This window comes from Aulonocara sp. 'chitande type north' Nkhata Bay, linkage group LG22 (genome assembly GCF_057382095.1).
Source record: "Aulonocara sp. 'chitande type north' Nkhata Bay isolate Kocher_YH1m ecotype deep benthic linkage group LG22, A_spYH_male_GT1.1, whole genome shotgun sequence".
In the NCBI taxonomy this organism is placed as follows: Eukaryota; Metazoa; Chordata; class Actinopteri; order Cichliformes; family Cichlidae; genus Aulonocara; species Aulonocara sp. 'chitande type north' Nkhata Bay.
Genome location: NC_141364.1, coordinates 19,815,405 through 19,841,838, shown reverse-complemented (window position 1 = coordinate 19,841,838; position 26,434 = coordinate 19,815,405). Strand labels below are relative to the sequence as shown.

At 40.2% G+C, this 26,434-nt stretch overlaps 1 protein-coding gene across 5 annotated transcripts in view; it reads left to right on the top strand.

The window, feature by feature from the left end:
* The window catches only part of LOC147304078 (uncharacterized), a 58,534-nt gene that overhangs the window by 27,784 nt on the left and 4,316 nt on the right, over positions 1 to 26,434 (top strand). For 2 of the 5 annotated variants that reach the window (XM_086279765.1, XM_086279764.1), the window contains 40 exons: positions 997 to 1,054; positions 1,138 to 1,185; positions 1,543 to 1,611; positions 1,826 to 1,965; positions 5,907 to 6,032; positions 6,132 to 6,189; positions 6,290 to 6,358; positions 7,232 to 7,320; positions 7,464 to 7,532; positions 7,638 to 7,659; positions 7,736 to 7,762; positions 7,885 to 7,950; positions 8,036 to 8,175; positions 8,442 to 8,561; positions 9,385 to 9,442; positions 13,692 to 13,736; positions 13,832 to 13,888; positions 14,389 to 14,537; positions 18,197 to 18,298; positions 18,390 to 18,438; positions 18,526 to 18,606; positions 18,806 to 19,354; positions 20,587 to 20,723; positions 21,161 to 21,218; positions 21,345 to 21,481; positions 21,844 to 22,522; positions 22,618 to 22,745; positions 22,847 to 22,960; positions 23,114 to 23,171; positions 23,945 to 24,052; positions 24,132 to 24,221; positions 24,301 to 24,429; positions 24,538 to 24,609; positions 24,720 to 24,980; positions 25,062 to 25,145; positions 25,232 to 25,365; positions 25,454 to 25,579; positions 25,678 to 25,735; positions 25,813 to 25,911; positions 26,002 to 26,097. In XM_086279765.1, coding sequence (XP_086135891.1) covers positions 997 to 1,054; positions 1,138 to 1,185; positions 1,543 to 1,611; positions 1,826 to 1,965; positions 5,907 to 6,032; positions 6,132 to 6,189; positions 6,290 to 6,358; positions 7,232 to 7,320; positions 7,464 to 7,532; positions 7,638 to 7,659; positions 7,736 to 7,762; positions 7,885 to 7,950; positions 8,036 to 8,175; positions 8,442 to 8,561; positions 9,385 to 9,442; positions 13,692 to 13,736; positions 13,832 to 13,888; positions 14,389 to 14,537; positions 18,197 to 18,298; positions 18,390 to 18,438; positions 18,526 to 18,606; positions 18,806 to 19,354; positions 20,587 to 20,723; positions 21,161 to 21,218; positions 21,345 to 21,481; positions 21,844 to 22,522; positions 22,618 to 22,745; positions 22,847 to 22,960; positions 23,114 to 23,171; positions 23,945 to 24,052; positions 24,132 to 24,221; positions 24,301 to 24,429; positions 24,538 to 24,609; positions 24,720 to 24,980; positions 25,062 to 25,145; positions 25,232 to 25,365; positions 25,454 to 25,579; positions 25,678 to 25,735; positions 25,813 to 25,911; positions 26,002 to 26,097 — 4,759 coding nt within the window. Of the gene's footprint in view, positions 1 to 996; positions 1,055 to 1,137; positions 1,186 to 1,542; positions 1,612 to 1,825; positions 1,966 to 3,997; positions 4,400 to 5,906; positions 6,033 to 6,131; positions 6,190 to 6,289; positions 6,359 to 7,231; positions 7,321 to 7,463; positions 7,533 to 7,637; positions 7,660 to 7,735; positions 7,763 to 7,884; positions 7,951 to 8,035; positions 8,176 to 8,441; positions 8,562 to 9,384; positions 9,443 to 13,691; positions 13,737 to 13,831; positions 13,889 to 14,388; positions 14,538 to 18,196; positions 18,299 to 18,389; positions 18,439 to 18,525; positions 18,607 to 18,805; positions 19,355 to 20,586; positions 20,724 to 21,160; positions 21,219 to 21,344; positions 21,482 to 21,843; positions 22,523 to 22,617; positions 22,746 to 22,846; positions 22,961 to 23,113; positions 23,172 to 23,944; positions 24,053 to 24,131; positions 24,222 to 24,300; positions 24,430 to 24,537; positions 24,610 to 24,719; positions 24,981 to 25,061; positions 25,146 to 25,231; positions 25,366 to 25,453; positions 25,580 to 25,677; positions 25,736 to 25,812; positions 25,912 to 26,001; positions 26,098 to 26,434 lie in introns of those variants that run through there. The other 3 variants (XM_086279766.1, XM_086279767.1, XM_086279768.1) reach the window with 3 other exon arrangements.

The window sequence follows — 26,434 nt, the reverse complement described above, 5'->3', positions numbered from 1 at the left end:
CTTGGTTTTGCACCAAGACAGTCTAAGGGGGGATTATCACTTGAGGATTTATAATAATGCACAGAGTCTACTTTCTTGGTCATGTTATCTGTGCTCCTTAGCTGTGTACTAGCTTGCTCATCGCCATTGTTTTGAATCAAAGGCAAGGTTGTTTCATTTCCACACAGTCCATTTACCTCCACGTTTACTTCTAAGCGATGAATTTTTGTCTCCAGTACTGCAATCTTCTGCAGGAGGCTGTGGTAGTCATCTGTGGAGAGGGAAGGCATCTTGTTGCTAGTTAGCCTAGCGGTTAGCACCTTTCCAGGCTATTGAGGCTGCTCGGTGCCCAGACGCTGTAATCAGGCTTCAGCTGTGTCTAGGCCACAGACACACGGAGCGCTGAGGATAAGGTAACCATAAAATGTTGCTGTTTCTGTTAAGAACACTCTAGTCCTAATGATCTACAAGTGTCCAGAAGTTATCGCAGGTAAGCTCACACGGAAAAAAGGGAAAAAATCAGCATAAAAATCAATATAAGAAGCAAAGCATTCAAGAGCAAAGAGATGAAGGAGTATTTCTTCAGCCAATCACATGGCAGTAACTCGGTTCATTTATGCATGTAGACAGAACATATGGTGTGGTTGCTGGTGCCAGACTGGCTAGTTCAGGTGTTTTAAAGCTGCTGATCTGCTGGGATTTTCCCACATGACTGCCTCTAGGGTTTATACAGACTTGTCCAAGAGATTTGCAGTGGCAGGGGGCAAGTTGATACTAACAAGATATGCCTAATAAAGTGTCAGTTGCTGTATATCCAGCACATAACCCTTTTGATTTCTAGTAAAAAAAAAAAAAAAAAATTAGGGAAATTGGTTTGTTTGTCTATCAGGTGGATCACTCTGTTTTTATCTGGTATACGAAAATATCTTAAGAAATGCAGGCTGATCACAAAAGTGTTTTTATTTTTTATAGCTACTGTTCAGTTCTACAGTTATATTCTGCATTTTCTCTCTGCAGATGCTGCATTTACCTGATCGTCTTATGGAAAAGCTTAAAAGCAGCACCTACTCAGAAGGTATAAGATCGATCCATGTAGTGTTTGTGTGACAGTTTTATTTAGTTTTGCACTGCTGAAAATGATCTGAATCTTCTTTGCAGTGATGCTCACTCTAGGTGAAAATGAGAAGCTTCTCAAGCTGATTCAAGGTTTGTGCACTTTTTTTTTTCTCACTGATCAATCAAGTTGTGAATTCAGTGTTTTAACATCTGATTAATTAGAATCACAACTGCTGCCATCTGCTGTTTTCAGAGGTGGTTTTTCTCAATAGAAATCATCTTCACCACAAAGTCTGTTTTGTGGCTAGTCTGACACTCTTCATGGTATCGCACATATCATGTTTAAGCCACATTACGTGGTTTGTTTTCATATTATGACTCAAAGCTTTGTCATTTATCTTGTTGTGGCACCTTTATTTACCAAATATATATCTGTTCACATTTACTCTTTATTACTGTCTTTCAGTCAGTGTTTAATCACTTGAATCTAATCATTTTCCCTCTTAGCTTTCAAGCCAGGGAAGATGACGATCCTGGCTTACCAGAAAGACAGCAACAGGAAACATCCGCTTCTTGGTCAGTAACAACCACCAAAATAACAAAGCCATATTTGTTTTCAAATAAACTCATTCATTCATTTGCTCAAGTAAAAGAATGCTCTTTTTTTTTTTGGAGCACTTCAACAGCATGATTAACAATCTCTTTTTTCGTCCTTGACATACCAGCGAGGCAGAGTTTGACAAACTGGTTCCCTCTCCTCTAAACTATCTGTGTCATCGTGATCTTACAGGCATGCAGCACCTCGTCGAGTGCGTTTGTGTCGGAGCAGATGAGAAGAAGCATTACCTCTGCACGCTCTGCGGCCTAACAGTCGGCGCCCACGTGATCATCAAACACGTCCTGAGCTTTGACCACATCTTTTGGTATTTTGTAAGTAGCAGTGGCATCAAAGACCATATTAATTAAGTTAATTGCTTGAGATGAGTTGTAACTTAGAGGATTTCAAATTGTACAGTTTGAGAGTTCAGCTGAGTTGTTTAGAAGGCAATCAGATGATTTGAAGTAGTCGGGCTGATGTAATGGGAAGTTAAGATTTGAGATATGAGTGGATGCGTCATCATGCAGACTTTCAAACTCTTCATCTTCAAATTAAACTACAAGACTAACTCACACTGAGCTCACACTCCTCACCTATCTCTAGCCCAAATCCTTCAAAGAGCAGCTGTCCTCGTCGCCTTTTTATTGACAACTGTTACAATACACATCACAGCAAAAGCACCCCCCCCTTGGTTACAAAGACAAGGTACTGTGTGTGTGCGTGTGTCTCTGTGTGCGTGACTTCCTGCTCACCAAAAGGATCATAAAAGCAGGAATTAACATCAAACAGAATCTTCACAAGGGATGTGCTTGTGATAAAGCCTCCCCCAGCATGGAGTGGCTGGAGAGGTGGTCAGAGACAAAGGAATGTCTTGATCCTATAGATTGAACTATAACTTTACAAATTTAAGAAACACAATGACACATTCAACAATTAGACTTAACATAAGGGATCACTACAGGTTTTCGCTTTGGCAGCGGTTGTCCTTCTCTCATGGATTGGCTGGAGCTTTCTTTTGGCGCCTTCCCAGCTTTGACAAAAGTCCAGCTGGGATAACCACATTTACTCAGGGCCTTCTTGGTGTGAGGTTCCTCTTCTTCCCTGGCCACTGTGTCTGTGGGGATGGTGTTCGCTCTATGTTGTAACATCCTAATGACACCCAGTTTATGTTCCAGTGGATGATGAGTGTCAAACCTTAAATGCTGATCTGTATGTGTAGGTTTACGGTACACATCAGCTTTTAGAGGTCCCCCATTACTGATGGAAATCTCACAGCCTAAGAAGGCTAACCTGCCACTTTTCATATCCTCCCTGGTGAATTTGATGTGTCGATCCACCGAGTTAATGTGATCCGTGAAATGTGGTATGTCCTGAGATTTGATTTTCACCCAGGTGTCATCCACATACCTGTTTCTGCCTGTAGAACTGACACTTGTATGTGAAGTAGGTGGAATTAAGACCGTTCTAAAAGGAAACACACTTGGTTTGTGAATGGTACTCATGGCCATTGATCAGTGGGCTTTGATCAGTGGTTGTTGATCAATGGTTGTGAGAATTTGCATAATTATTGATGAAAAAACTGACCTCCCAGCCCATTGTTCCTTCAGTGGGCTGGCTTCAGTCATTGTGCAAATGTACTGTTTATAAGATTGGGGAAACCTGCAGTCAGCTGAGACTGAAGAAGTCACTTGGATAAGTGACGAAACGTTTCTTCCTCTGAAAACGCTACGTCCAGATGAACAGAATCAACCTTTGGTGATTTACTTACCTGGATGATTGAGCATGCATCAAGAAACTGAATTTGTGATACCACTGGAAAAACAAAGACCCATCTGTGGGGTGGGTGATGACAGTATTTATTTATTTATTTACAATTTTACGTCAAGCAAATACGATTCTTTGATTCAGCTCCTGGACCTAATTGTGGTACGCTTGAACATCACTGCTAGACTCTTTCAGTCAGTCAGCAAAATGATCAATAGATATAAATTTATTAATAAAAGAAATTAAGCACACTTTTTCCACCTCAGAAGTCAATAATACCCTTTTCATCAGAAAGATCTTCTTGCGACTGCTTCGCGGTAGTGTCAACCACTTTGGCACCAGTTTGCTTGAGATTGAAATCTAGGCTTTGATTTCAGATTTGATTTATGTTTGGTTCACTCCCTCCACCCACCAAAGTCACTCTGTGTCCCTCTGTGACATCACTTCAAACGACTTCCTGTTTTATTTTGTAAATTCCTTACCCTTTGTGTCTACATATGGTTACTCCTGCTTTTGTATCTTTCACACATGTGGTTGATTATCCAATCAGCCCCCCCTGTGTATAAGTTTCTTGATTTGCCCATCTCATTTGCTAGATTGTTTGTGTATGATTCAGTACTCAAACTTTCCAGCCATTCCTGGTTCAGATTTTTTTCCTTGTGTGTTCCTGTTTGGTGTTGGTTTTCTTTGGGGATTACTTGTTTTCACCTGTTGTGTTTTGTTTTCCCTTTTGGCTCTCTTGCTATGTTTTACTTGACCAAGTGGTTTTTGTATCAGCTTTCTGAAAGAGAAGCTCGCTTTTTGTTAAGTTCCTTTTGGAATTGCATGTGGATCGTCTGTTTGAACTGAGCTGGTCACAGAACAATTTGGCAAACAATGGATACAGCGGACCGTGGATTGCTCCTGCAGAGAGCCGAGAAGGTGCTGTCTTCAAGGAGAAGTCTCTTCTCCAGCATTAACATCCCTGAAGAGATTCAACGCAAACTGAAGCCCACTGTATTGGTAATTTTTTCTAAGCTCAGGTTTTTAGAATACCCGCATGTGACAGATGGGTGCCTTTTGTGCTCGTTTTGGAATATTCCAGTGACTTTTGAAGCCAACGATGGTCTCCTTTCCAGTCAAGCCCCGAGCCTCCAGTTTGTTGGTTCCAGCCTGCTAGCTTCCTTTTTATCAGCTTGCAAAGAATCTTTCAGCTTCCCTTCATAATTCCCAGGAATCCCCTATATGGGGAATGCTTCCACTACTATTTGCATCAAACCTTCCAAAAAGATTCTGTCCCTTTGGATCTCAACTCTCTCTCTTCCTAAATCCTCCCTTCCTTTGTGTCCCTTCCAACTTTCACCTGTCCTCAGCATCATTGGAGCAAAACTGATGGCAGGTGTCGTCTCACATGGCCAGCCGCCTTCTGGCTCCAGAGGGTGATATGGTCCGTGACCTCCGTTTAGAGGAGCATCTTCAGGCAGATTTCAAGCATTTGCCTGTCCTGTGTCCAGAGGATTCGTCTTTGCCTTCCAGCTCTGCCTCTCAGCCCAGCTGCACTCGACTCACCAGACCGTTCCACAACAGTCTCTTATCTTTGAGACACTTCTTAGAGCGTTTACATCTGCCACATGCCCAGCCCTGAGGCAGAGGCAGTCCATTGTATTTTTACCACGTTTTCAGTTTTATAGTTCACGAGGTTCCTCTGCTTTAAACGACTTACTGTTACTATGATGGGTAACCAACTCTGTCTTTGATTTGTCTGTTTGCCTGCGTTCACTGGTAAACTATAGTTTATACTTAAAGTGTACTTGCTTTTTAAAACGAAGGCTTTTCCCAGCATACTTCCTTTACAAATCAAATGTGCAGTCGTCTCTTTCTGATGTAGATACAAGGACTGTGAGTTGCTTTTAGCAATGAAATTTGGAGGTTTTGTATCGGTTGATCTGCTCTTGTGGCAGCCAGTTGATGAAAAGTGGGTTAAAAGCCTCAGGCCAATCTGAATGACTTCACTGTCAGTAGAAAGATTTACAAGACAGAGTGGTGGGGAACTGAGTGCTGCGTAACAAAGTTCATTGGTTTGAATCTCTGGTTGGCTGGGTGGTAGGGAGTTTCCTTTTTTCTGTGCCTGCGTGCACTGTCCAAGGACATGCCGGTTTGGTTATTTATTGTTTGACAGTTTGAGTATATCAGCTCTGTGCTGGGCTCATGCTCATGACCTGTGTGTGTGTGTGTGTGTGTGTGTGGTCATTTTAATATCTATCGCGCTAACTTGCTTGAATTACTGCATCTAGCTTAATGTGATTTTCACAGAACAGCCATTATTTTCTTGTGCAGATAAAATGGGAAAGTTATTTCCATTTTGATTGAGTGTACTTTTTTTTTTTTTTTTTTTCTTCCCCCATATGAATGTACCTGTGGTGCTCTGTCATTCCTGCGACTCTGTAACGATATGTAAGAACAGCCATGTTTGGCCTTCATTGTAGAAAGGTGGGGAGTAATATGTAAATTACTTTGAATGTCTTTGCAGAAAGTGTGGCATCCCTCTACATTGTTGTCAAAAGAGTGCTACTCGCTGTACAATCCCTCCTTTGAATCCATGATGCTTGACTTGGCAAAGCAGGCGGAGAAGATTCATGGAAAAAATGATTTGAAAGTATGTATATGTGAGGTTTCTATGCAGGCTTTTAAGATGATTGGAGGCGTTAATTTTTCTTAATGTGAAAATACAATTTTATTTATTTTGTTGCTGTAGCAAGTGAGCCTGGAGCCCGCTGAATTCAAGTCCGTAAACTTTAAAAGCTACACAGAAGGTGGGTGTCTAATTTTAAACCTTGGTTTAGGGTTTATTCATCTGCACAAACTGGCTTTTTAGTGCAGTGTAGAGTAATGTTGTGCCAATTGATCTTGTAGCTTTGACGACCCTGGAATATATCAAGAAGTGCAGCTTGAAACCAGCCATCAAACCAGGGGAGAAGCTGGGTAATGTATCAGGGAGTCTTATGCTATCAGACTTGAGTAACTGCTGTGTTCAGCACAGCTATGTCAAACTTGGAGATGTTCAAATTGAAGTAAAAGTATATTTTGTTACTGTACATGTGTAGAGTTTTCAGCTACCTGTAGCCAATATGACTATTTGTAATTTTACTCTATATATTCTATCTGAATGCTGTATACTCTGTATCAGTAGGAAAATGAGAGCAAATCTGTGACAGAAAAGCATTTTTTACCAATAATGCTGAATGCTGTCACTTTGCAACAACACAATTTACAGCTGAATATCTAGCAGGGAAGACTTTTCCCAAGCATACCAGCTGTAACAAGTTCCTCTTATTCCAGTACCACGTTCAAATCCAGTGAGCTCCAGAAAGCGCCCTGTTCGTTCACAAGTGTTCATATGTTTGATTGCATGGCTAATCAGTTGATCTGATACAGCTGTGGCAATGCAACTGAAAACACCTGAATTTGATGACAGGTCTGTCCCAATACTCTGGTCTATGCAGTGCATCTGTACTTCTAATTAAGTGAAAACTGGTTATAGTTAAGAACATAAACCACACAGTTGGCTCACCGAGACTATATCGGCACCAATCGAGCTGCCACACCGCTTCACCTAAATGTGGGCCACAGACACACACTAAGGTGGACACGTGTGTAAAATGGCAGCATAATAAGTTAGTATAATAAACTGACACACTGTCTAAAGAAGACAAAATTTAGGACCTGCCAAAAATTCACCAAAACAAAATAAGTTCATTAAAGAAATCAGTTGACAGAAAATCCATGTTTTTATGTCCTTTAAAAAAAAAACTGTTTTGAAGGTTTTAATGTCATTACAATACTTTCTCTTTTCAGAGTATCATGCTGTCAAAAATGAGTCGGCCCCTGCAAGCGAACCTTCAGAGCTGCGCGCATACTACCCAAGATGTAAACTGCTGTGTCAGGTGATAATTTGTCCTTAATAGCCTTTATGTTGCTGCTGTACCGCTGGCTGCTTTTTTTTTTTTTTTTTTTTATAAAAAAAATTAAATTTCCAATGCACCGACTGTCTGGACAGTCTTGTTTCACATCTGTCTCTTTGCAACAGGACTGCGGTCTGATGTTGAAAAACATATCTCAATATCTCAATCATCTGTCAAATCCAAGACACAGGGAGGTACAGTGACTGTTTTGATTTTCTTAGTGTTTTTTTTTTTTTTTTTTTTTTTTTGAGATTTGCTAATTAAACGTGTAGTAAAAACTCTGTTTTGATCTTCTCCAGATGTTGTGGAAACTCTTTGAAGGTACTTTTCTTTTTCATGTTTTGTGTAATAAGAGTTCAAATTAGATCTTAACTTTTTTCTTTTCTTCTTACAACAGAAGGAATTGAAGGCTATGAGAAAAAAGGTACACATACGTATTTGATTTGCTATCACGGAACTCATTATTTTCACATATTTGTATAGTTGTATTTTAGAAAAGTCACAGATGGCCTTCTGCTGTTGCTCAATTCATTCTCTTTATCACAGCTCACTTTTTCCTTCACTTACACTTGTATGTCATGGAGTGCTTCAAGAAAAAACAGCCAGCCATTGGTAAGTTTGCTCGCTGTGTTTTCATACGGTAGATTTGAAAAATGTTTGATATAATTTTGTGTTTTGGTTTCTGTTTTTCTTTTAGGTACAACCTTGATTGTGTCCTGCATTACCACAGAAGTTGATGCAGAGCCTTTTTACATATGCTTTGCTTGTCAGGAGTGTGTCTGTCAGTCCTTGATTGAGCCACACTTAAACTCCCGAAAACATGTTGTGCACACACTGGTGAGGTTTTAAGTTATTATTTACTGCATTGATTAGTATAAGCGACAGTGATGTAGCTGAAATTATATTTTTATTTGGGCTGTTGCTCCAGTGTACTGATATCACAAGTATCACATTAATTCCTACATTTAGTTCATAGCTTTCCTTACAAAATCAAGAAATTAGGGGCAGCTCACGCCCCTGATCGCACAGTACTCTATATTACATAGACGGGCTGTGATGAAACATACAGTTTGTAATGAGCGACTCTTGTCTTCTACTCTTAGCTGTTTGAGAATCCCTGGCGGCTGCCTTTCGGCTGGGAGAATCTGCAGGATGATCAAACACTAAAGGCAAAGGCGTGGGAGGAAGAGATTGAGGCAAGACCAAAGGAGGTGGTTCTGAAGGTAAAATGCAAATTAATGAACCAAGGGGGCTCAGCTCTTTTTATAAATCCAGAAATTAAAACTGAACTAACATTCACTTTATGTGAATGAAGATGATAGGTTTGTAGCTTGAACCTATTCGTTGGAACGTTGAAGACAATATAATTACACAGCAAAGCAAGACACGACGTAGGCAAAGTTCTTCATGTTTCTCGTGCACGGGAGAGAACCAGACAAACGCCGTTCCTTTGCTTGACCCCAGTTGCTCTCGTCCGCTCCCCCGTAACACTGCTCTTTTATTGAGGTTACATGAATATGCATAGGTTCATTAACATACGACGTGTACACACGCACAAAGAGTACCTTGCCTGTGTGTGTTGGGGGGGGGGGTCAGAGTGTGTCCCCATAAATGACTTCCCAAAACCTGCTGGTCTGGAAGTCCAGCAGTTCATCTAAACAAAAGGCACTTAGCCTAAAACAGATATAGCCACGTTTATTCTACCATAAAACAATAAGAGAAGGTACGACCTCTCCCATGCTCCCAGAGTGCTCTCTAATGCACACAAAGTCTTTGCAGACTATCAAGGATCAAACCTCTACCAATCTACAACTAATTATAAAACTCTAAGCATATATAAGTAGATATTTCTAAGCATAAATGACAATCAACAATACAAAACCTAACAGAAGATATGTTTCAAAATTAAAGCAGGAAAATCCCAAATTTTTAAAAACACCCGTTAATGTAAGGGGAATCATTTCCTGCTGACTCTATCATTAAATTTTTCTGTTTTTTGTTTGTTTTTAAAATATATTATATTACAATGTAATCTTTGTTTCCCAGGTTCTTGATATGCCATGGTCAGTATTTTACAGGCTCAGCCCTCCTACTTTTGGAAAAGGTAAGAACTATAACTATATATTTTTTTTATATATATACAGACAGCTTTAGTTTAATGCAAGGCATTGTAATAAAGTAGAAAGGTTCTATTCACACAAACAATACTGAACCTCAGAGCAACACTATGACCATTGTGCAGTTTTGTGTTCTGTTGATTATTTAAACCAGGTTGGGTTTTTTTTTTTTTTTTTTTTTTTTTTTCCCAGGTTCTTTGATTAAAACAAAGAAAAATGATCTGTTCAGGAATGAGCATGTTAACAGAACTATATTAAATGACCTTTTTTGGGGGGAGGAGGGAGTGCAGAATTATTAGGCAAGTTGTATTTTTGAGGAATAATTTTATTATTGAACAACAACCATGTTCTCAATGAACCCAAAAAACTCATTAATATCAAAGCTGAATGTTTCTGGAAGTAGTTTGTAGTTTGTTTTTAGTTTTAGCTATTTTAGGGGGATATCTGTGTGTGCAGGTGACTATTACTGTGCATAATTATTAGGCAACTTAACAAAAAACAAATATATACCCATTTCAATGATTTATTTTTACCAGTGAAACCAATATAACATCTCCACATTCACAAATATACATTTCTGACATTCAAAAACAAAACCAAAACAAATCAGCGACCAATATAGCCACCTTTCTTTGCAAGGACACTCAAAAGCCTGCCATCCATGGATTCTGTCAGTGTTTTGATCTGTTCACCATCAACATTGCGTGCAGCAGCAACCACAGCCTCCCAGACACTGTTCAGAGAGGTGTACTGTTTTCCCTCCTTGTAAATCTCACATTTGATGATGGACCACAGGTTCTCAATGGGGTTCAGATCAGGTGAACAAGGTGGCCATGTCATTAGTTTTTCTTCTTTTATACCCTTTCTTGCCAGCCACGCTGTGGAGTACTTGGACGCGTGTGATGGAGCATTGTCCTGCATGAAAATCATGTTTTTCTTGAAGGATGCAGACTTCTTCCTGTACCACTGCTTGAAGAAGGTGTCTTCCAGAAACTGGCAGTAGGACTGGGAGTTGAGCTTGACTCCATCCTCAACCCGAAAAGGCCCCACAAGCTCATCTTTGATGATACCAGCCCAAACCAGTACTCCACCTTGCTGGCGTCTGAGTCGGACTGGAGCTCTCTGCCCTTTACCAATCCAGCCACGGGCCCATCCATCTGGCCCATCAAGACTCACTCTCATTTCATCAGTCCATAAAACCTTAGAAAAACCAGTCTTGAGATATTTCTTGGCCCAGTCTTGACGTTTCAGCTTGTGTGTCTTGTTCAGTGGTGGTCGTCTTTCAGCCTTTCTTACCTTGGCCATGTCTCTGAGTATTGCACACCTTGTGCTTTTGGGCACTCCAGTGATGTTGCAGCTCTGAAATATGGCCAAACTGGTGGCAAGTGGCATCTTGGCAGCTGCACGCTTGACTTTTCTCAGTTCATGGGCAGTTATTTTGCGCCTTGGTTTTTCCACACGCCTCTTGCGACCCTGTTGACTATTTTGAATGAAACGCTTGATTGTTCGATGATCACGCTTCAGAAGCTTTGCAATTTTGAGACTGCTGCATCCCTCTGCAAGATATCTCACTATTTTTGACTTTTCTGAGCCTGTCAAGTCCTTCTTTTGACCCATTTTGCCAAAGGAAAGGACGTTGCCTAATAATTATGCACACCTGATATAGGGTGTTGATGTCATTAGACCACACCCCTTCTCATTACAGAGATGCACATCACCTAATATGCTTAATTGGTAGTAGGCTTTCGAGCCTATACAGCTTGGAGTAAGACAGCATGCATGAAGAGGATGATGTGGACAAAATACTCATTTGCCTAATAATTCTGCACTCCCTGTAGTGTAGTGGTTAACACATAAGATCCTTGGTTTGTCCATCCCAGTCAGGAAGACCATCTAGTGTGCAAAATCAAAATTTGCAGATCCATCTCCAGACAATGAAAAAGACTTCAATTTTTTTTTTAATTATTTATTCACAGATGGGTCTGAACCAGAACCATATATTGAGCATGCAAACGTGCCCAAAGCTGGAAGTTCTTTATATGGCCGTCAGTATGTGTGTTCAGGGCTGTGCCTATGCTGTGTGTCTGTGTGCTCATGTCTGTATGAAGTTGTATGTGTACATAGGGATGTGTTTAGCTAGTGTAGTAGGTGAAAGGAAAAATCATCAAGAAAATGGTGTGGGAATTAAATTAGGAAAGGCACAAAAGTATTCATGTGAGGTCTCAGTTATGTCGAAGTAAAAACCAAACTTCCAAAACATTTGTTCTCAGACTTGAAAAATGAGACGGCGTCGTTGTCGAGATCCAAGTTAGAGATAAAAGACTAAAGTAACGTTTATATGGTTTGAAGGTGCCGAAGAATGCAGTAGTACCAATGAAAAGGGTTTGGAACCACCAGCAGTCTTTTAAGACATGGCTGTCCAGCCAAACTGACTGCCTGCTGCACATTCTTTCAGTTATTCATTACTTATTCTGATGTTGTGTGATCCATGTGTTAAGAAGAACTTTGTTAGCTAAATGATTTGAGCAAGACCATATCTGTCAAACTGGGGGGGAAAAAATGATTTGGGCTTGACCAAAAATAAGTACTCTGCTCTGAAAAACAACTCCTTATACGGAGATTACAAAACTTGTGTTTTAACCTAAGACTCAAGAAGGAGATTTTATGACTGAAAACATGATGAAAACTGTGCCAAATAAGACCTGAATATAATGGGGGCGACAAAGCAGGAGTGTTTATTTGTACACTGGGGTGGGCATGGAAGAGTTCATTTCTGTAAGAGACTTTTTTTTTTTTTTTTTTTTTTTTTTTTTTTTGGTAAAAGACCACTTTTGCCAAAGCGCCCACTCAAAGTTTGCCACAAACTACCTGAATATTTCACAGAGCATGAGAAGCAAAAAAAAAAAAAACAGTATTTGGCCAAAGTGGGAAACGTGCATCAAGGATTGCTACAGATGTGCATAGCTTTGGCAGTTCTTAATGAAAACCTTTTCTGCTCAGGATCTCGGCCTGAGCAGTTAAATGCTTCAGCAAAAAAAACTTGCCATAGAGAATCAGGCAAACCGAACAAAGGTGTGCCACATTTGGTAGATCGATGCTGCCAGATAAATTTTACTCAAGTATAAAGTGAATAAGTACTGAATAAATATGTAAATTTCACATTGGGTTTAAAATTTTGTAAATCATGCAAAATACACCAAACAGTTGTGGAGTATGAGTGTCCTTCCTACATAAGTATGCAATTCAATGCTTATAGAAAGAGGTGCTTTTAGCTCCTCCCTGGGAGTGGGGTGGATCCATATTTGATTTGGTATGCTGGGTACCCATCCTGACACAACCCTCCCATTTATCTGAGCTTGGCGCTCATGGCCCACACAGGCTGGGTTTGTTTGTATCTCTGCTCAGTCTCACCCTGGGGTGACCTTTCGTGCATAAGGCGACTGTGCTAACCACTACATGCTCACATTGCACTGTTGCTAGTGATTCATGGTTAACATCCTGTTTTTGGTCTGTGGTAACTTTGAGCAATACCCTTTTTTTTTTTTTTTTTTTTTTGCTAAGCTGTACTTGGCTATAGTGATTGAATAACAGGAAGAGACCAGAGATGCTGAGCAGTCCGTTCTAAAATCAAAAATAGTGCACATGGTGTGTCTATTACAGCGGTCCCCAACCCCCGGGCCGGTCCGTGAGTCATTTGGGACCGGGCCGCGAGAGTTGAGACTGGGGTGTGAAATGTATGGTTTTCAGGGTTTTTATCGTTTTTTTGTTTGTTTTCTTAGCGTTATTTCATTAACTCTGTTTTCCTGGGTCTTTTCACGTGTGTTATGAATAAGTCTTCTTTTTTCGGTACCGGTACTAGTTTTATTTTGTTGTATTTATCCACGACTCCTTAAAGGACGGTCCGTCAGGCACAAACCGGTCCGTGGCGCAAAAGGTTGGGGACCGCTGGTCTATTAGAAGCAAACAAGTGGGGGCTTTTGTGTACCCTGCTGCTGTGCCTGCACACTTTTATTTTTGTTTTATATTTGCCAGACATTCTGTGCTTGTTGATGAGGGAAATGTTAATACATTTTTTTTAAATTTTTTTTTTTTTAAAGATGAATCTGAAACTTGAACATGTAGAAATGTTTACGTGTTTGATAAAATTCTGTATGCACCCTGTAGTGAACATTGCTATTAGGGGGGGGGGGATTAAAACAAAAAAACAAGATTTAAAAAATTTTGTTTTGACTGCAGTACTGGAGGGACTTGAACAACAGCACAAGGTCTTGAAGAATGAAGGTTAGTGATAAGTTGGTTTTGATTTTTGTTTTTTAAATTGAAACTTTTTTTCTTTAAATAATGATTTTTGGTTGTTTTTGTTTATGCCTCTGCAGTTCCACCTTGTCAAACATATAGCAAACTCCAAGGAAATGAATCATTTCCTCTACTTGGTAAGTACTACTAGAATAAGACTGTCAAGGTCTCTATTAAAATATTCTTATTATGACTCAGAAGAGAGTGAATATCACCAATTCTGTATCCCACTGTAATGATGCTGGTTGAGTTGAGGAAGGAGATGATAAAGAGAGTAATTCCAAGAAAGTCTGAGATATTTATTTCACACACAGGCTGACATCTCCCATTCTACAGTGCAACAAAAGATTTCCTCGCTCCCATCCATACTTATATTCATAGTGATCCGCACACGTGTTTGCCCTAAAGAGGGGATCTGATGGCGTCTGTCTCCCCCAAACATGCTGGCACTATAACAGAAACGGCTAAAAAAATAAAATAATTTGAGACTTGGGTTTGGTTAATGTTTTGTTTTTGTGCTTGGCTATTTTGTTCTGAAGCCCTTTGGGATGTTTATCTCTAAAGGTGCTATAGAAATAAATTTTTACTCAGATTGTAACTGCTGTTTTCATTCTTCCTTTTAATCTCTTCATTGCAGGCATCGAGTTCATCGTGATGTATGATTTATATGTCAAAGAACCCAATTCCCCAGAAGCACATTTTCTGTGTTTGCTCTGTGAGAGGAGGCTGTCAGAGCACGAATGCTACGACCATGCATTCAGCCGTGAACATGTGGCAAAATTCCTGGTGAATATCTTCTTTTTATTTTGAATATCCAAGTTCTCTTTTTTTGCAAAAATCCCAAGTAGATCAGCAGTTTCTGAAATACTCAGAACAGCCCATCTGGCAGTGGCACCAGTAACCAACTTTAATCACTTTCCTTCTCCATTCACATGCTCTGAACTTCAGCAGGCCCACTTACCCATGTCTGCATGCATCGATGCATGATACTGATTTGGATATTGGATACAAAGGAGTAAAGTGTGTACCGTGGAAGAGTGACTTGTATATTTTTGGTAAACTCTAAATTTAGACTGGAGGAACTTAGGACTCTGGGGGAAAGTATTGACTCCATGTCAACTTAATTTAATCACTTTAGGTTTTATTTCTATTTAATTTCTATTTAACACTTAAACAACTGCCAAAAAGACACCACTAACAGATAATTTATTTAAATAAGTGCAAGCAGCAGCAGGTTTTTTTTTTTTTTTTGTTTTTTTTTCCAGGTGAGTGTACAATAATCTTTAGTTTAATTTGTTAGCTACCAGGCATATTAGCCACAGTAACATTATCCTGTTAAGCTAGTCAGTAGTTATTAATTCAACAGATGGAAAGAACGTGATTATGTAATTATGGGACAGCTCTGTATTGAGTTACTGGTTTCAGTAAATTCAATAAAATTAGGGTAAAAGTAATTTTAATATTTTCTAAAAAAAATTAATTCTGCATTACATTTATTTTTTAACTTGTAAACATTGTTTCCGCTGATAAAATGTCATTACTAAGTCAATCTTCAGAACAGGTGGTGGTCGCCACCCGCCCCACTTTTTTTGGGCTTTTGTTTTAAATGGCTTTAAAATGTGGACTATTTTAAAGTCATCCCAAAAATGTTTTGATGGTCAATCTCAGCAGAGTTTGAGATTTGGAAACCCCAAACTTTGAGGTAGAGAACTGATAATTTGTTTAAACTACACTTGTCAAAATTATCCCTAATTTATTTTAAAGGGTGCAAAAAATCCCACAGGATGGCAAAGGGGATTTTTCTTTTTTCAATACAAGTTCACTAAACTGAAAAGGCTAGACAAAAAGCACCTCCAAATTATTGAAGCTCTACCAAGGTCGCTGAATCAGTGACTCCCTAATGCTGGGCAGACACTGTGCGATTTTTGGCCCATTTTGAGCCGATTTTTCAGTTGTGCGACCGTTTTGGTGATCGGCCCGATTTTGGCCTTCATCGTGCATCCTGTAGTATACGTGGGGTAACGAGAAGCGATTAACACCTCACGACCAGCTCCCGTTCATCAACCGTCGTGAGCTCCTGCTCAAACTGTACGATTGACTCGCAGGGGTTAGAAGTTCATAGGTCACGTAGTGAGGGTGTCACTGCAGCTTCTCACACTGCTCACGCGCAAACATATAAAAGTCGGTGAAAAAGACGGAGTAGCACGGCAGTGCAGCGTGTGATCTGGACACAACCGATGGAGGCACTTTTAGAACTTTGGAAAGCTCATCCGAGCCCTTTCGATGTGGCCTCAAAAAATTATCACGGCCACAACAACCGTGAAAATAGTTGGATTTACAATGCTGCTCAATCACAGCTGCCTGATCAATGTTTTAAATTAGCAATTTAGCAAAGTTGATGGTGGTGGTGTGTGAGTGAAAGACAGAGGGAGAGCAAGCGACAGAATTTCTGTTATAACCTTCAGTTTATGGATGCACAGTTTGAGCACTCAGGTCGCATCAGAGCATCGGGCCGTATAGTGTGAGACCCTGCATCGTGACCTACGAACTTCTAACCCCTGCGAGTCAATCGTACAGTTTGAGCAGGAGCTGAATCGCACGACTGAAAAAAATCGCACAGTGTCTGCCCTGCATTACCCTGCCAGGAATTCAGAAATTCTAGTACTTTCCAGCTCTCCCTATATGGTTCCAGCTCTATCTCCTACGAGGCCCCTTGGCACTGTGTATCCCAAGCCAATTATCCCATCTGCCTGCTATCAGAGAAACTTGAGGGTGCATGTGGTCTCAATCTCTCACTTCAGTTAGAGCTGTATGTGGAGAACTCTTGGTACGATATTGGTACATACACTTACACACTATTCGTCTTACACCTATGTGTTGTGAGATAAATACATTTTTTATAGTGCACTCTCACTTTTCCAGTATGAATTATTTTTACTTTCATGATTTGCAGTAAATTAGAAGAAAATGATGACAGGAGGTACCAGAAGCAGTGTATTCTTCCTCCTGCATTTCTGTTCTCAAATCAAATCTGAGACTATTTCAAAATGTTTAAATAAAATGGTTTATAATGGGCTTTTTTTTTTTCTTCCTCCTTCTGTAACTGTTTAGTAAAACTAAAAAGGACTAATGCTGAGTCTTTCACTTAAAGAATCAGTCTTTGTAACAAAGTTTAGAAACTTTTATTAGCAAATGTTAGCTGAAGACTATGTAAAAGCTTGCAGCTTGGAGTCATGAGCAACTGCAGGAAAAAGGAAGCTTGAGTGATGAAAGTTGGAAATGTTGTATCAGGTTTAATTCCTACTGTCTGAAGTGTCCAGTAAATGCAAATAATGTAGAGAAATGAATCTGTTAAGGTTCAAAATTGAGGAGGGAGAGTACAAACCACCCTTGGTCCAGAAGGTCTTGGTCAAACAATGATTTTTAATGAATACACACATGTGGGAAGACAACTCTGTACACAGACAGCAAGTAGTCTTCGACTTCCTCAAAGCATACACAGATTTTTTTTATAGCATCAGGGTTTGATTTACTGACGCCCCTTCATGCGTCACAGATACATTTTATACATAGATCAGATCAACACCACAATGACTTTTAACCCAGAAGATCATCTTCTATTTTCATGGCTGGTACTTTCCGTTCTTGTCTTAAAGTGAATTGTTCCTCTTTCTTACCGAGACATGACTAATCTCTCCTCTAAATAAATCTAACTCGTGTGTGTGTGTGTGTGTTGACCTCACATGCTCTTTGTGTCACCTCTTCACCTACTAACTGTCTGTGTCTCGTCCTCAAATGCTCTTTCTCAATTCACCTGTTGCACTTCTGACCTTTCACCAGACCAGAGGCTCACTGAGACTATATGTATGTCTTCTACTAAATAAATGTTTTAACCAAGAACTTCTACTTAAAACCTTAATATGAAATGACCTGATATATAAGTGTTTTGTAAGCATGTATTGCAATTCCTTCTATGTTCTAGTTTTCCCTCAGCATGTATCACCTGAACAGTCACGTCAGTGAAGCTTAAGACCTTTAAAGAACCTGAACATCAACTCAAATAAGCACAGATATGCATTGTGTACACAATAGTTATAACTGCATCTGAAATGCAAAATTAACATCATCATAAACATCTTAAGGCCATCTTAAAGCTATCTGTTACATTGTTAAAGCCTCGTCTTAGCCTGCTGCTCAAAATAACTTCCTGCTTCTGCAAACTCTCTGCAAGCCTGTTTCCTGTCAGCCTGTGACTTTTAGCCTTTCTGAAAGACACACACTGTTCAACCCCTGAATGCAATATAAACTCCAGATTATATTATTAATGCAATGGTAATAATGATGATTATTTAACAATAGCAGTAAAATAATTTCCCTGCTCCACAAATCCCAGAGAACTGAACTGAAGACATGTCAATAAAGCTTGTGTTCATCTCTGTGCGTAGGACCGTTTCCACCCAGGCTCACTGGATTCCAGCGCTGATGCAGAGACATTACTGGACTTGGCAAAACAGGCAGCAACAATTCACAATAAATCTCACATACAGGTATTCTCTACTAGGTTGATAAAGATGGTTGATTTAATTTAAACTTTTGCTCTTTCCACACTTATGCTTTTGAATCGGTCTTCTCTCGAAGGTAATATATTTGCAGCGTCCCATTACGGAGCCATACTCCTACGTTATAGGTGAGTATTTATGTTGCAGTTAATGTTTTTTTTCAGTGGCATCTGCAGATACATTGGGTTGGACACTTTTCATGTGTTCTTTTCCAGCAACAAAAATCTTGGAACGTGTAAAGTGGAAAACTGAGAACAAAAAGCTTAAACCCCAAATAAAACTTCATAGAAAACTGGGTAAGTACACTAAAATGTTTTAAGAATCATATAGATGTTCAGTATTGTCCAAGCAGAAAATGTGCATGCGTGGCTCCCAGGGTGGCATTGCATTGTCTTTATTTGGAAAGCTGACTTGCTGTTTTTTGTTTACAGAATGGATGCCTAATATGACAACTGTACTCAGACTGACTTGTATATCCTTTTTTTTTTGTCTCAGTTCCGAGGATAACTGTAAAAGACGAGCAACGCGTGAGAGGTGTCTGTCAGAAAAATGGCAGCACCAACACAGTCGGTGTAGAAGAAATCAAAAAAGAGCGTGACACACCGACACAAAGTGAAAATGACTCGGGGTTGAAAAGTGAAGCGGCTTCAGAAGTGATGAACAGTCCAGGTGAGGTGTGTCGGGCGATAAAGCAGGAGCCAGAAGAGGCTAAAATAAAAGGATCAGCTGGGGCGAAGCAAAGCTGCCACAATGCCAACAAAGATAATGGTGCAGACTCTGGGATAGAAGATGGCAGAAGTAGCAAAGATGTCCCAGCACAGCTGAAGAATTACAAAGAAATGGAAAGAAAGAGACAGCACAGTGTGTCTGAAACATCGCAAGAGGACTCGTGTCCTACTGAGTGTGTGGGGAGAGAAATGGGCCCTAAAAGACAGCGTCGGACCTCCAGAGAAGACTCGTGTGACAAAGCCCCAAAAATGTCTGATATTAGCATAAAGAAGGAGAACAATGAAGATGAAGCCTGCAAAGCGGCAATTGACAAAGGTTTGGAAGGTTTTACTGACCATCTTACTGTTTTTGTTTTGATATGTCGAGAGTTGGTTTTCTCCTCTGTCAGGGGTAGACATTTGTTCAAACACAAGTAAGAGAAATAAGACACTGCAGACCGACTCAGAGAGTATTAGAAACGTGCGCACGGGTGAATGCCTCTGAGAAGACACACACACCGAGTGCAGGCTCGGTTGCTTTATTTATAGTGAAAGTAAGTTACATAGTACTTCCTCTTTTAACAGAAAGGGGAGAGGTCAGGCATTATCTCAGCTTATCTGACCTTGCACACATACACTGAAAATAACAATGCAGAAGTATATCATGCTTATCTGACATCACACACTGAAGTAAGGAATGCATTATGTTCTCTTTAACAATAAGCTTGGTTATGTGAAAATATATGAACACACAAAATATAAGGCACACTTGATTATATTGTATTATAGAGATTTGGCTATATTGTATAATGTAGAAAATCTCTTGACATCCTCTTAGCTCTCAATAATGTGTAATAGATTTTTATTTATTTTAATAATTATGCCTTGTTTTTTGATTATAAGGAGAGCTAAGTATTTTTATCTAAAAATATTCTAAGAAGGGGAAAACATGGATGGTACTGTCCCGATTCTTTGATATTGGGAATAAGAACAAACCAACACTGGCTCCGATGAGTTCAATCAAACGATGATTTTATTAAGCACACGTGTGGGAAGATGTATACTGTAACATCAGCATAGATCTTTGCTAAAAAGCACACTTCTTCAAAATGGTTTTAATATGTCAGGGTTCGGCCCCTTCTTGCGTCAACAAAGAATATAACATGCTGTTTGTTTCAAAAGTCTCCCCCTCCAGATGGTTCCTGTTGACTTGTTCATTTCATGCTTATTTTAACACCTCTTGCATCAACTGTTGCTATGCAGTTACAAGCAAAGTGTATCTCTCACCTCTGACCTAGAACTTCATCTACAGTTAGTTGTGTCTGTAAGCTTGCTTGCCTTGGCCTTTTTGTGCTCTGATCACCTTACACAATAGATCACCTGGACATTCACGCCAGACAAAGCTTATGACCTTCAAAAGGACTGAGCGCATTTGCAAAGTGTATAAAATAACTACAACTACGCACTTGATAAAAATTTTAATAAGGTGGCACTAATGCAAGCCAAGTTAGCAATGAGATATTTTCTTTTAATTCCACAGTGTTAGTGGTAAACAAATGTGTCCCACAGGTTTTATCGCTCTGCTTAAATGCTGCTGTCCTCAGCATGAGCCGGTCTACCTCTGCGAGTCCTGCTCTTTGAAGGTCTCAGAGAAGGACATCGTCAGCCATCTGACTGGATTTGACCATCACAAGGTGCCACTGGTGGTGAGTACATGTTCAGTTTTAAGTTGGGCTTCTTTTTTTATCTCAGTGCAATGCTCATATGTTATATTTGAGCATTGCACTCGGTGTCATATTTGACATCGAAGTTTCTAAGACTCTATTTAACAGAAGGATCTAAGAAGCTGATATGCTGCCTAATTTCTGAGATCATATGGTTGGGAGCAATAATTGAAGTTTCTCTAACTTTAATTGTGGCTTAGCTCTTCAAGAGGAAGGAAGAATATGTTTGACAGGCTAAAAATATTGTGTTCACTTGAACTGGAGAAAGGGGAACCAAAATAAAAGCTACTTGCGATTAGCATAAAAAAATATACAAGCTCAAGTTTGGTCTGAACCTTAAATATATTATATTTTCACACTAATATCCAAAATTAAAATCTTCATTTGGGGTACTAATTTTATTTCTGTTTTGACTGCAGGATGTTAATGTAAATGAAGAAGTTTACAGTAAGGTCTCAAAACAAAGCTTTCAGTCGGGTAAGGATGCACCTTGCTTTCTGTGTTTGGGTTGTTTTGTTGTTACTTCACCTTAGTGAAGCTAATTTGGAGAGACAGAACTACCAAAGTGCAGAATTTCCTCATTTTATCCCACTGTCATTACAGCCATAGAGACAGTCAAGGCATTTCAAACTCAGCAGGACATTGGGTCTACATTCCCTTCATCCTCAGCTCCTACCTGCGTAAAACCTGTGGACACTTCAGTCGACCAACATGATGACAATACAAAGGGCAGCGTGAAGGTAAGTGAAGTGTATTATGAATAGAGTTTATGCGTGATATTCATGTGAGATTTGCAATAATGGAAAATTCTGAAGTAAAGGCACAAACTAAAGAGATGAAGGAAAATGTATTCATGTTAGAGCTGACCGAGCTCTCCTTCCCGGCTCCATCCAAACCCTGTTTGCCTGCTAGCTGGTACACATAGGATCAGAGACTGACTTTTTAAACAGAGATACTTGCACAGATTCAAACAGATAACATTGGTACCAAACCTTACTGCATTGATGTGCGTGGTCGAAATCCACAACCTGAACACTGCATGCTTGTGTCTGCTTAAAAAAACTTAACTACTGCTACTAAATGCCATTGTTTCATTGTGAAGGTGGTGAACATGGTGACTGATGCCGACCAAGAGGAGTCTGTGTTATTTAAAGGCACTGGAATAACTCAAGTCCTCCCTCAATCAACTGAAGAGGGCACAAAGAGTAACAAAGCCCCCAAGCCAGCTAACAAATCTGTCACTTGTTCAGTTACTCCCAGAAGTGGAGAAAACGTAAGTCTGTGTGTGTCAAATGCAAGTGGCACAAAAACCGCCTCCAAAGCCAGTATTACTCCAAACACAAAGTCAACTGCAGAATCTGCAGCAGTGTGCAGAACCGGAGCTCCATCGAGAGTGACGGCTACTTCTTCAAACAGAATACCTCCTCAGACTGAATCCACAGTGGTGCGAGAGGCTACTTGCAAAACTGCACCTTCCTCCAGAAGTGAAAAGTTTCCATCTCATCAGTTAAAAACAAAAGCCACCCCTCAAATGGCACCTGTGGCTAAAAAGCCCAGAACCTCAGTTAGACCTGAGAGTGTGGAGACTTCTGCAAAGACCGTACATGTGAAGAATTCAGTGGGGCCAAATGCATCACATTGTCATAAAAGTAACAAACCTGGCGCTCCTCATCAGGCCACGGGCACGTCTGTCAGGCCTGAACACAAGAAGCCACCCACAGAGCCACCCCAAACCTCCATGAGTAATAAGACAAAGCCAAGTGAAGGCCTTCCTAAAGTAGGCAAGTATTAAAGTTATTATTTCTGTTTGTAAAAAGTGAATTTCTTTCCACTATTTCATTTTTAACCAGAAGCCTGTGTTTTTGTTACTTTTTAGGCTTAAATGAGCTGATTGTGGTATCGTGTGAGGAGAAGCAGCAAGTCTACTGTAAGCTGTGTTCAGTGAAGCTAACCAGTTCCAGTGACTATCACCTGATCAGCTTAGACCACTGGAAAAAATATGTGGTGCGTGCTTTTAAGCGTCTATGCAGTGTAGCTTGTGAAGCAGTTCAGTAATATAGATGTTAATTGGATCTTGTTTGTTTTCTTTTTTTTTCCCTGATTAGAAAACGAAGTATCCTGATTGGACCGCAAAGCCATCAGAGATGGAGAGAAAACTGAATGAGATAGCGATCCCCTTGACCGAGGCTGAGAGGAGTCTCGGACCTCGCAAACCACAGGTCTACCAACAGACAATTTAAATCACAATTAACAGATTTTTTGCATTTTTAACATTATGTGTGGCAAAACGAATACACATGAGAGTACAACATTAAAGTGACAGCTCATAAGGTAAAGCTTTCAATTACAGTTGTTTATATTTATCCTGCTAGATTCTGAAAGTGAAGAAGGACGTGTATGAAAAGCTGGCTCATCTTCCAGAAGATGAAGGTAAAGAAAGATTGATTCATTTTTTCCTAAAATGGAGAACCCAGTCTCTTAATGCTTGAGACTGTAAACGTGGCACACAGCCCAGACCTTGTCTGGGGGGGAGGGGGAGACTTTACTGCTTGGTCAGAATGACTAAGCAAACATTCAGAGAATCTGAATTGAGTTGAGTTTGTGCCATGAAGAATTCACAGTTGGCAATCAGAATCAAACTACTTTATTAATCCCTGGGGAAACTGTGTCCAGTTGCTTCAACACAATAACAATGGTAAATGATACATTATATTACAAAGTTACTAAATAGATATTGTAGTGTGTACTTTCACTTTACATGGAGTTGTACAGAGAGATGGCCACAGGCAGGAGTAACTTGCTGTGTCATGCAGTGGTGCAGTTGGGTAATCAGTCTCTCACCAGATGTGTTCTTGTGACTGGCCAGCATGTTATAGAGTGAGTGGAAGGTGGTGTCAAGCATTGTCCTTATCTTGGACAACAACCGGTCCCCGACATCACCTCGAGTCCAGCTCACTCCCCAAAACGTTACTGCCTTTGCTGATCAGTTTATTGAATCTGTCGGCATCTGCAACTGTCAACCTGCTGTCCTAGCATGTAAACGCATAGAGGATGGCCACAAAAGACACATTGTACAACAGCCGCCTCAGAAAGATGTACAGTAACTAATTAGCCATGTATCTGATGAGTGTACTGTATGTGTAGTTTATAGACAAAGAAGTCACAGATTTGAACTCTTTTCCTGTCCATCTTTTGATTCTCAGCTGTCAAATATGTGAAGTCAATGAATCAGAGAAGCTTGCGGCTCTCATCAACCTCCCCAGCTGATTCTGCCTCTGCCAGTCCATGCGACGTTTCAAGCTCAGATGATGGTAAATAAGACAGCTCCAAACAGGTCCTAGTTTATGGATACCAGCAGCTGATTTCAAAAATGCATTTATTGTCTCTTAGGGATAAATAAAATGTCAGAACTTTCTACTTACGAATGTCCAGCGGTGGAGAACAAAAACCAGCACCAGGCACTGTTGATCCAGAAAGAAGGTGAGACCCCAAATGCAAATGAATATATCTTTAAGAAAGGTTTTGAATATGATTTTTCTATTTGTTTCTGTTAACTCAGAAATGAGCTCGAACTCAAAAGTGGAGGCAGACCTGGCTGCATCGAAGCCAATCGGACACAGCTCGGAAGGTGAAGACATACAATCTGATGACATGATTCTGGACGAGCTTGAAGACGAGGAAACTGCAGGTAATGCATCCATGCTTGTCACTGGCTTTTTTAAAAAACTTTTATATAGAATCACACATAAAATAAATGTTTAAAGTTGAAGTAATAGATCTCTTCTACATAATTTAGAAATTGAGGATTTAGAGGAAGATGTAGAGATTCAGACTTGCACTGAAGTCATGTCTGAAATGCAGTGTCCTGGTAAATATAGAGCATTTTTACATATTCTGCTTCTGTAACATTTTATAGGTTCTCTTCTTGCTTTAACTCATTTTAGCATTAGTCATAATGTAGAAACTTTGTTTTGGCAGAGCTTCGTGGCGGCGCTAGAGACGACAGACCAAAGCAGCCGAAGAGTGAAGAATTTCAGGACAACTGGACATTGCCAGCATGCGCACAAAAACCTTTGACTGTCAAATTCAGCTGCTCAGAGCCACTCCCTGTAGCTGCTTCAGCTCATCCAGAAGGGCAGAACCAGCTGAGACCAAGGCAGAAGATGGACCACGTGTCTAGAGGCAATCCAGTATCAGAAGAGCACAGTGCATCACAGGCATTCTTAAGAACTCCAACAGGTTGGTGACGGTGGTGTTGATGGTGTTGTTTCATTTTATGATTGAAAGTAAAAACTCTGTATTGTGTCTGTGCTACCACAGAGGGAAGAAATCAGCGCTCTACTTCTGACAGCAATTTGTCCATCTTCTTGAATACAAAGGGACTGGATGCTGAACCAATTGTTGGTAGGTGTCTCCATCCTACACTGAAACTCCTTTCCACTCTCATTACTTTATCTCACTCTTTGTGCCCCCTGGTGTTTCTCCATCAGGTAAGGGTTATGTGTGGGAGTGCCGCGGGATTGCTTTGGAAACCCTTTTCTTATGCACGTGCTGCGAGAAGGCGCTCTCTCACCGCGACATCTGTCAGCACATGGTCAGCTCTGAGCACCAGCTCGAATACATGGTGTGTATTGTCCTAATAATGGTTTTTCAAATGTTTGAATAATAAGTGATCAGTATATGTTCCTACAATTTTAAAATATGTCTTTCAGCGGAAAGTATACCCTCAGTTTCTCCACAAGTTCTGGGATGAAGACCTGCCTTTAGACAAGAAACTGGAACTCTTAAAGAAAGTTTCCTGGAAGCTCTCAGAGCGGGAGCAAGATGAAAGTCCAAAGGTAGACTGTTAAGACCATATACTATAAAGATTGGCTCGATTCATCTGCTTTGACATCAGTGACAATAGTAATAATATTTTCCCCCTTTTTGTACACAGGTTACTACGCTGAGAAAGGAGTTGCATGAACGTGTTCAGACGGCTCCATTCAGTGAAGGTAACAATAAGATCAAGTTATAACTGTCCACACAGTTTAGGTGAAGTGAATACACAGTAACTGTGTTTGTTCTTCAGCTATAAAAATTTTGCAAAATATGCATACGGACAAATCAAGTAAACTGGGCCTGGCGCAGGACAACGATGAACGCAGGGTCTTGGTACCACAGCACAACAGTGAGTCCAAACGGCTAAATCGATGTTTCATCTTCTTTATGTTAACTGGAGGAGGAGTATGAAGTGTGACCTCTGCTTTCTGTTGCACAGGTCAGCGGTCTGATGAGCGGCCAGTTCCAAATGAGTCTCTTTCCACAGAAATGCAATCAGCTCATAGAGCTGAGCGATACCAGAGAAGTGACAATGGTGAGAGGGGTCGCTTTTCCAAAACTGAACTTCTTCCATAGGCTCAGGGGGAATTAATTATTTGATGCCCAGCTGAGTTTTTTACTTCTCTAATTTTTATGTAAGTTTTTTATTGATGGTGAGAGACTGAATGTCAACCAAACTTTCCAAAAAATTATATGACATAAAAGTTGCAGTTGATTTGCACGTCATTGAGTGAAATAAGTATTTGAAGAAATATAAAATGACCTTCAGTCACCCTCAGTCTGGAGCTCCATTCAAGATCTTGCCTTGTGGGGTGAGGATGATCATGAGAGAGGTGGTGGATCGGCCCAAAAGTAAACACTAGGAGGTTGTT